Genomic DNA, 10,753 nt, shown 5'->3' on the forward strand with positions numbered 1-10,753 from the left:
TTATGGGCTATGTGTGCAATCATAATTTTAATAACTACATTATTAAAACCTACATATGGCTTGTCCATGGTTACAATGCATGTGTACAACCATGGAATGAAATAAACAACAATTATTCAAGCCATAATTAATAAATACAAAATTTATAACAGTGATTTTTTCCAGATCTTATTCGTGCGTCATGAGGTAATCAACAAAGTTGACTTTCAAAACCATAAAAGTTTTGACTCTTACCAATTCACCACAAAGCTAAATCTAAAGAAAATCACGTGACAATTAAGATGGTGTAAAAGCGGCTTAGATACCACTGTTGGAAAATCGTGTGTACTTTTAAATTAGATTAACGCAGCGGATAGTTAAAATAATAATCAATTATTATTTTATAACCCATTTACAAAATTAAATATTAATATATTTAAATTTAATAAAACATGCACATGATTAACGATCCCAAAGATCCAGTTACACCACTAATAATTGTCAAAATATGTAATTCACAAAGTGAGTAAACGATATACCTTTCTTGAAGAACGAAGAGAAACCTACGATAAAAAGTATGACCGTCTCTTTGGATAGTCCACACTTTCTTGAAGAACGAAGAGAAACCTACGATCAAAAGTATGACCGTCTCTTTGGATAGTCCACACTACACTTCAAATAACGTCAATGGATGCTAGTCCAAACCCAAGTAATAATTAATCAACCTTTGATTAATATTATGAACCCAAAATAATACTCCGTATGAAACAATGCATTTTCTTTTCTTACTTTCTCTCTTACACATCTCATAACCCAACGAACATATATATATGAATATATGATATACCTCGTTTGTTTGGTAGCATAAAGTAAATCAAAAGAATATCTTGTTTTCGATTTCTTGGTCTGTAATATCATATTTCGTTTGATTTGGTTTTAAAAAGTCATATTTCTCAAATACTTTAGGGGTATGTTATGTAACTTATAATTAATAATTTTTATCAAGTCACTTTCATGTGAATAGTAAATTAATTAATTTCGTTTCATTTACTATTCATATGAATAGTAAATGAATTAATTTCGATTTACTATTTTGTTACTTGAGTAATATATATACATTATATATATATATATATATATATATATATATATATTATTTGACGTCTCGGTGTATATGTGTGTGACCCCGAAGGCTCAAATGAAGTTGGCCATATAGTTATATGTTGTACCTTGCACATTAATCCTACAGTTATAGTATACCTTAATCACGATTATTGAAGAATCTAGAGAAGAAAACTTAATTAACTTCGGATTTTGGCTTGGAAATAGCAAGAAAACCACAAGAACTAGTGGTAGGTGGGTGGGTTTTTGTTTGAGAAAAAAAAGAGCAGACTGAAAGTGAAGATGTGTTATATTCCAGGTTTGAAATTTGCGGCGACAAAAGTCGCCACCATAGCCTAAAATGTCGCCGGTATATCCTAATCCGGGTAAAAAGGCTCAAGTGCGGGTCAAATTCGGGTAAAAAGAGATATACTTTTTCATTCTTTCGGCGATAGGTCGCGGCCAAAGATGAGCGCGCGAAATTTTCACTCAGGAGGGAAAAACGGAGTAATGATTTTCCTTTAAAATTCAAGGAAATTTTTTAGCTATTGAATGATGTTTCATTGTTATTGCTAAGAGCACTGGGAGTTGACAAATTTTGTTTGCCATTATTCAATTTTAACGGTGGGGACGCACTTCCTCCCGCCGTTAAATTTTCGTTAAAGCCCACCGTCGGGCACCACCGTTGCTCTGGCAACGTTGTGTTTATTTGAAATATATCTATTATTCAAAAGATATATTCATTAACTTTTTTTTCCTTCTATATATATATATATATATATATATATATATATATATATATATATATATATACACACACACATTTTATACTCATTTTCATAACAACAACAATATTTTTTCATACTTCTCCCAATTAACTTCCCTTCTCCAAATTAACTTATTTCTTTCATAAAATGTCTTCAACATCATCGTCTAACGAAGAGTATTTGATGCAAGTGCTCGAAATAATCAACAACGAGGCGTTAGAAAGTGAAAATGAGACGGAAAGTTCAAACACACGTCGTTACATAGACCGTGAAATTGAAGCCGCACATGTACGTCATATTACCGACTATTTTGTTGAAGGTTGCAAATACTCCGACAAAAATTTTAAAAGAAGGATTCGGATGCGACGTCGCGTATTTCTCCGAATTATGGAAGAAATTCTCAACTACCGTAAAGATCCGCTACCTGAATATTTTAGGTATTTTCATTTACGAGTTGATGCGCGCGGCAAGTTGAGTATGTGTACATACTTAAAAATAATTGCCGCTCTACGACTATTAGCTTATGGTGATACACCCGATCTTTTTGACGAGTACTTGCAAATGTCGGAACGAACATGTCGTGAATCGTTAATGAACTTTTGTAAGTGTATTATTGATTTATATAAAGATGGATATATGCGAGAGCCTACCACAGATGATATCAAACGATTGTATGAAGCTCACGAAGATACTCACGGTTTACCTAAAATGATGGGAAGCATAGATTGTATGCATTGGGCATGGGGAAAATGTCACGTTGCATGAAAAGATCAATTTACTCGAGGCGATCACAAAGTTCCAACTATTATGCTAGAACCCGTAGCCTCATATGATAACTGAATTTGACATGCTTTCTTTGGGGTTGCGGGTTCAAATAACGACTTAAACGTCTTGAATGCTAGTAATCTCTTCAACTCAATGCTTAATGAAGAAATAGAAGACATTCCTTTTACTGTAAATGAGGTTGAGTACAAAAGAGGATATTATCTAGCCGACAGTATATATCCCGGGTGGGCATCATTTGTTAAGGCATTTTCAAATGCAAAAGATGAAAAACGTAAGTACTTTTAGAAGAAACAAGCAGCGACACACAAGGATGTTGAGAGGACTTTTGGTATTTTACAAGGACGTTGGCATATACTACAACAAGTAGCAAGGGCATATAGCATCAATGTTATGAAACAAATGATGTATACGTGCATTATCTTACACAATATAATTGTTGAAGATATTGGTTTTGCTTTAACCGAAAATGATTGGGTTTATGAACCCGTTCGTAATACGCAAACAACTTGGATCGAGAGGTACGAAACTTACAGGAGGAGGACTAAAGAATTACGAGATAGGGAAGTGCATGAGGGCCTACGATCGAATTTGGTTGAACATGTATGGGCTAATCGTGAGACGCTGGAGACGGATTAAGTATTGTGTTGTTTATTAAGTAATGTATTTTTTTAAGTATTGTTTTTTTATTAAGTAATGTATTTTTTTAAGTATTGTTTTTTTAACTAATGTAATTTTTTTATTAATGAAATTTAGTATTGCATTTGTTTTTATATTTTTGATATATAATTAAACTAAATAATATTATTAAAGTGATAAAAAATAATTAAATAATGATTTAACACTGAGATTTAACACTGAGATTTAACACCGAGATTTAACACTGAACGATTTTCCCTGTTTTGGCCTCAGTGTTAGATCCAGTGTTAAATTTAACATTGAGATTTAACACTGAACGACTCATAGTGCTCTAAGAGTGCTCCCAATGAATGAACTTCTCCATCCTTATGTGAAGACCCGTCCTAATCCATCCGGACGAAGTCCATATCGATTATAAACGATTCACAACAGTTGATTACATCGCGAGGTACTTGACCTCTATATGATACATTTTATAAACATTGCATTCGTTTTTGAAAAGACAATCTTTCATTTCATCGAAAGTTGACAACATGCATACCATTTCGTAATATATTTTACTATAATTGACTTAATAATAATCTTGATGAACTCAACGACTCGAATGCAACGTCTTTTGAAATATGTCATGAATGACTCCAAGTAATATCTCTAAGATGAGCAAATGCACAGCGGAAGACTTCTTTCATACCTGAGAATAAACATGCTTTAAAGTGTCAACCAAAAAGGTTGGTGAGTTCATTAGTTTATCATAAAGAATCACTTCATAATTTTAATAGACCACAAGATTTCATATTTCCAATTCTCATAAACATACGTCCCATGCATAGAGACAAAAATATCATTCATATGGATTGAACACCTGATAACCGACATTCACAATATGCATATAAGAATATCCCCATCATTCCGGGATCCTCCTTCGGACATGATATAAATTTCGAAGTACTAAAGCATCCAGTACTTTGGATGGGGCTTGTTGGGCCCGATAGATCTATCTTTAGAGTTCGCGTCAATTAGGGTGTCTGTTCCCTAATTCTTAGATTACCAGACTAAAAGGGGGCATATTCAGTTTCGATCATTCAACCATAGAACGTAATTTCAATTACTTGTGTCTATTTCGTAAAACAGTTATAAAAGTTGCGCATGTATTCTCAGCCCAAAAATATAAAGGGTAAAAAGGCAAATAAAACTCACCTAATGTATTTTGTAGTAAAAATACATATGACGACATTAGACAACTGAACAATGCAAAGTTAGCCTCGGATTCACGAACCTATATTATTCATATTTATATTAACACATATAATTAGAGTCGAATAACTTTATATATTATATCTGGAATTATATATCTTATATATCTAGTTTGTATATATTTAAAATAGTTAATATTTATATAGTTTAATATTATAAAAAAAAATCAATTATATGTAAATGTTTATATAAGTAATCTTAATATATATATTTATATGTAATATTATGGTAATTGTAATATATATATATACTCTTATATAGAAAATATAAAGAAATATTTATTCGTTATAATAATATTGTTATTATAAAAATAGTAATCATAATAATACTATTAATAATAATAATTATAATAATAATAAAAATAATAATGATACAATACTTTCATTAATAATTAATAATTATAATCATAATGATAATATAATAGTAATACTTATATTAATATTTTTAATAATTCTAAAATTTTAACAAAATACTTTTATTGATTTTTTTTAATATAAATAACGATAATAATAATCTTAACGATATTAATGAATATATAGTAATAATAAGAATAGCAATATTATTTTATGATACTACATAATAATAACATTAATAATAATAATAATAATAATAATAATAATAATAATAATAATAATAATAATAATAATAATAATAATAATAATAATAATAATAATAATAATAAATGAAATAATAAAATATTAGATAAACTACCTTAATGTATAATTCCTTAAAAAAATAACGCTGCTGCCCGGGCTTGAACCCGCGACCACTCCCTCACCCGAAACACACCAAAACCATCCTTCCATCTTCTGTTTTCCTGATTTATTATCATTCAATATTTATTTACTATTCGTTTCTGTTTCACCCTTCTTCTTCTTATAAAATCAAAAATCGAACCAGGATCAAAACCGATTTAACAGACGATAAATTCATTAATTTAGGAGTGGAAATTTAAGTGAAATTACTCTGTATTGTAAACATCTGTTCAATTGATTTAAAATAAAAAGAAAATGGCTGCAGCAACCTCACGATGACCATTACCAACTCAAACCTTGATTTTGATTTTAGGACTGTTTTAGATAAAACTTACAAAACGATTTATGTTCCAAATTACTCCTAAAAACTTTCTCATGTATCAATTTCAACAAAAGCATCAAAACAGATACGAATTTTTGTGAAGAACAATTGTTTTGACTTTTTAATTTGGAACTTTGACCTACAAATTCAACTTCGTTAAAAAGAGTTGGAATCTCTAATTTTGCAGAAAGATTATTTAGATGATTCCTAAGATAACTACACTTTTAGATTTCAAAGAATGATTCGATTTTGAGGTTTTGATATAGATAAAAAAAACAGAGGTATCGGCTAATATTTAACTGTTTCATTTTTTTTAAAAGGCAGCTATAATTGATATTGTTAAATAATGGTTTGGATGATTCCTTTCAAAGAACTCTGAAAAAGTCGTTTGGCTTATTGTGAATGGTGGTTGACCAGTTTTGTTTCCTCAGTACAAGTAAATACATAAAAAAAAATAAAACAAATAGGAACCATTAACAGAATTTGGAATTTACCCTTGTGATTGTACTCCTGATTGGTACTATCCTAAAGACAGGAAATCAAATTTACAACAGTCCCTGATCGTGATATGCAACAGATTAGGGTATAAAGTGGAGTACGTGATTTTATCTATATTTATTTAGGTATAAACCGTATTTTATTTATATATATATATATATATATATATATATATATATATATACACACACAGTATCCGTATTTGTTTAGATATCTGATGTATATCTGTATACTGAGTTTGTATTAATTCATATCTACGCTTTTTATAATTATTGTTAATAATTATAATTAATAATTATAATTATATTAAGAATAATCTAATACAAGTAATAATAATAATAATAATATTTAAAGTAATAGATCACAAAATAAAGATTCTAATGAAATAAGTTCTAATAATATATATATATATTAAATCATAATAATAATACAAATGTTAATAATAATAATAGTGATAAATAATCATTAGTAATAACTAAATTTGTAATTTTACCACTAATTATGATAATATGGGTAATAATATTAATATAATAGTAATTACAATTATATGATAAATCAATTGTATCAAGTTTCATATTTATGATAATATTAATAATACTGATGTTAACATTAATGTTAATATATATTTCTAACCATATTGATGTACTAATTAATAATGTTAATATCTATATTTTAACTTGTGTTATATATTATTAATTATGTAATATATCATATTTTTTATCTACAAATAATAATCATAATAATAATAGTATTGATATTAATATTAAAAGAAACAACAATATTATTATAACAATTAATAATTAAATTTAGTATTTTAGTATTATATGTTATTGCTTGTATAATATAACTACATAATATGTATCATAGAACTAATATTGAATATTAAATTTTTATACATTTTAACATATATTGCAATATACATATAATAATTATATATAAGGATCATATATTTATACATAAGTTCGTTTTAATTATTTTATATCTTAATTCAAATTTTTAATTTTAATGTTTATTTTATAATGCTCAATTATATATATATATATATATATATATATATATATATATATATATACGTACATTTATATAAATATACATATTTATTTACAAACAATCGTTCGTGAATCGTCGGGAATAGTCAGAGGTCAAATGTAAACATGAACACAGTTCAAAGTTAAATGATTACATGAATATAGTTTTTAAAGTTTTCGAGACTTAACATTACATACTTTGCTTATCTTGTCAAAATCATATAAAGATTAAGTTTAAATTTAGTCGGAAATTCCCGGGTCGTCACACCTTAGTCATGAGTGCCACATCAGCGCCCACATCAACACTTCCTTTTCAGGACTAAACCCAGAACTAAACGCTCTCAACCACGATACTTATTCCTTCCTTTTTTTTTAATTATTTCTGAATATTAAATACTTATTTAAATAAAACTAAACTTTTATTAAAAATTAAAAACATTACAAATAATAAAAATTAAAACATAGAGTTTAAAATAAAATTACATAAAAATTTAAAAATTATTCTTCTTTGCCTTTTTCTTCGTCATTTTTAACGTGTAAAGGTCCTGCCTCATCTTGATTGTTTGGATTAATTATCGGATCATGTCGAATTCGATAATGATGTGGAAGATTATACACGTGTTCTAAAAGCATATATCGTAGTAGTCGATGAATGCACACATCTCTTAATTCCGCGTCCGCCCGCATATGCGCTTCAACCCTTTCTTGGAATGTTCCCCGTGCACGTCGAATCGGACGATAATTCTCTTCAAGTCCACAAAATGCACAGCCGTTGTCCTCTGTTATCGTAATGTTTAATATCACACATGTTAACATAATCCTTCTAATTTTGCGGATATAATACGGTCTTGTCGGATGTTGAACAATGGTCTATCGACCTTGTAGTATTCCAAATGCTCGTTCAATATATTTTCTTGCCGGTTCTTGATACCTTTTGCATTTTACTTGTTTTGGATCAATCGTATTTCTGAGCGACTTAACTATAGTGGACCATTCCGGGTAAATTCCATCCGCCAAATAATAACCCTTATTAAACGTACACCCTTTAACCGTAAACGTACATGGTGGAGCTTTTCCGGCTAATAAGTCCCTAAACAAATCAGATTGGTTTAGTACATTGATATCATTATTTGATCCCGCACTACCAAAAAAAGTGTGCCAAAACCATCCATCATATGACGCTACTGCTTCAAGCATAATTGACGGGTAACCATGGTTACCTCGTGTATAATTACCCTTCCAACGTGCCGGACAATTTCTCCATCTCCAATGCATACAATCGATGCTTCCTAACATCTCGGGTAACCCATGTATTTGAGCATGTTTAGCGGTCAAACGTTGCACATCTTGTGCAGTTAGTTTTCTCAAATATTCGGTTGCGTACAAGTGAAAAATACATTTGCAAAATTTGTTTAAACAATCATATGATGTTTGTTCACCCATATGCAAATACTCATCAAAAAGATCGGGCGACACAACATACGCTAGTTGACGTATGGCAGATGTTACTTTTTGAGCAATATTAAAACCAAGTAATCCACAAGAATCACTTCTTTGATGAAAATAAGTAAAATACTCGGGAATCGGAGTTTGAGAAAAATTCAATATACCTTAACATATACGAAGAAACAAAGGTTTGCGCATTCGATAACGTCTACGAAAATAATCGTCTGGAAATGTACAAGTGTCGGAAAAATAATCATTCCATAAAGCTTTTGCGCGGCCTTCACGATCTCTATATAAATATCTTCTAGGTGCTCTTGGTATGGGTTCGACTTCTTCATTATCGCTTAACTCATCCAAATGATCAAGTGTTTTGAATGCTTCAAGTGCTCGATTATTAGTGGTATTCATGATCGTTAATACCAAATTTATATCTGGATCGGAATTTGAGTTATTTGGATTCATTTTAATTTAAAAAAGGATTGAAATTTGAGATGATTTTTGATATTGAGTATGCAATGTATATGAAATGTATGTGTTTGAGATGTATAAAATGATATATATGTGTATATATAGAGTGTAAAAAAGAAAAAAAAATATTAATTTTGCAACGGCCAAAAAATTTGACCGTTGCATCACCAACGGCTCAATTCATCCGTCCAACTTTATGATTACAAAGCACGAAAAGCAGAACGATGAGGTGGGCGGCCACCTGGGTGGCCTGCTGCCATCGGCGCCCACGTGGGTGGTGGCCTAGGCGGTTGTGTGGACGGTAACAATGGGAGCAGCCTTAGTTATTATGAATTACTAGTGGACATTAACAGCTCTAAAAGTTGGAAGCTTGTGGCAAAATGTTGAATGAACAGTTGTCTTTTTTCTTTTGAGAAGTCCGAGGGCAAAAACATGACAATCAGAGAAATACACATAGGGTGTGTTTGGATGAAACTAGCTGGAGTTGGAGCTTGGATTGAAGCTTGTAGCTGGAGCTTATGGATTAGAGCTGGAGCTTATTTTTGAAGCTGATAGCTGGAGCTTATTATTTTCTGTAAGTGTTTGATAAACTAGCTGGAGCTATTTCCAATTCATAAGCTCTACTTTTTTTTTCATAAATTACTAGAAGTATCTTATTTTTTCAGAGCTTATGATTTTTATAAGCTCTACTTTTATAAGTTACTAGAAGTTACTAGTTTTATCAATGAAATAGCAATTTGCCCTCGTTGACAATAATCTTTAGAATATAAAAGGTTATATAGTTCTATGGAGGTTTTTTGAAAATAGTGGGTTCTGCCCTATCTAGCAAGGTTTCCTCGGGGGATTTTCCTTGAGTGCAATCTTGAGGTCTTCTACTAACGGGTGTACGAGTTGAGCATGACATGTGACTTCCTGAATATGATTGAGTCGGTAGCTAATGACCTTCATCAATGACCATAATAACGTCTTTAAAAAAACATGAATAAACGACGAAACTAACTCAGACAATTAACATTTTAACACATTAAATGAAAAGTTGATTTTTAATAGTTTGTAATATTAAATAAATTCGATCACACAAACTTTTATAAGAGTTAGTATAATTACTAATCAATACATTAATTCTTCATAAAATTAGTAGATTGTAATCAATGTTAAGAAGTATATGAAAGTAAATTTCTTTATATAGTATACTAGTGACTTTTAGTCTGGTTGTAATTTTATACTCCATAGTATTCTAGTTTCTTCTTTAATAAGTAAATCACATTAAATTGTATAAAATGAGGGCTAAATCAAAGGATTTAAAAGTTGAGGGGTGAAGGGAATATCTAAATAAAATGAGGGCTTAAAATAGTAATATTATAAAGGTGTAGAACCATTGAGTCATCTTTCCCAAAATCCTATCATGGAGCTGATGAGTGCAAAATAACAAAAGAGTAAAAATGACCAAAATGCAAAGAAAAAACTTTTGTTTAACATTTCCGAAAAGACTCACTATTAGTTCGTTACTCTAAATAACCTTAATTCTCCTTTCATCATTATAGTTTGAATGTGAATGTGAATGGAGAACTTAATAAAAAATGTAGAGGTAATTTAGTCAAATAAAATCCACAAAAAATCACATTTGCAATTTCTAGTTCATTTGGGGGCAAGTGGCCCTATTTGCAATGAATAGATCCGTCAGTTCTAGTGAATCCTCGCCTCGCGTGGGAC

At 30.0% G+C, this 10,753-nt stretch overlaps 1 protein-coding gene across 1 annotated transcript; it reads left to right on the forward strand.

The window, feature by feature from the left end:
* Positions 1–1,994: 1,994 nt before the first annotated feature.
* LOC139870939 (uncharacterized) lies at positions 1,995–2,612 on the forward strand. Its single transcript, XM_071858700.1, has one exon. It carries the CDS (start codon positions 1,995–1,997, stop codon positions 2,610–2,612), a length of 618 nt encoding a protein of 205 aa, XP_071714801.1.
* Positions 2,613–10,753: the final 8,141 nt, after the last annotated feature.

This window comes from Rutidosis leptorrhynchoides, chromosome 10, assembly GCF_046630445.1.
Source record: "Rutidosis leptorrhynchoides isolate AG116_Rl617_1_P2 chromosome 10, CSIRO_AGI_Rlap_v1, whole genome shotgun sequence".
Taxonomy (NCBI): Eukaryota; Viridiplantae; Streptophyta; class Magnoliopsida; order Asterales; family Asteraceae; genus Rutidosis; species Rutidosis leptorrhynchoides.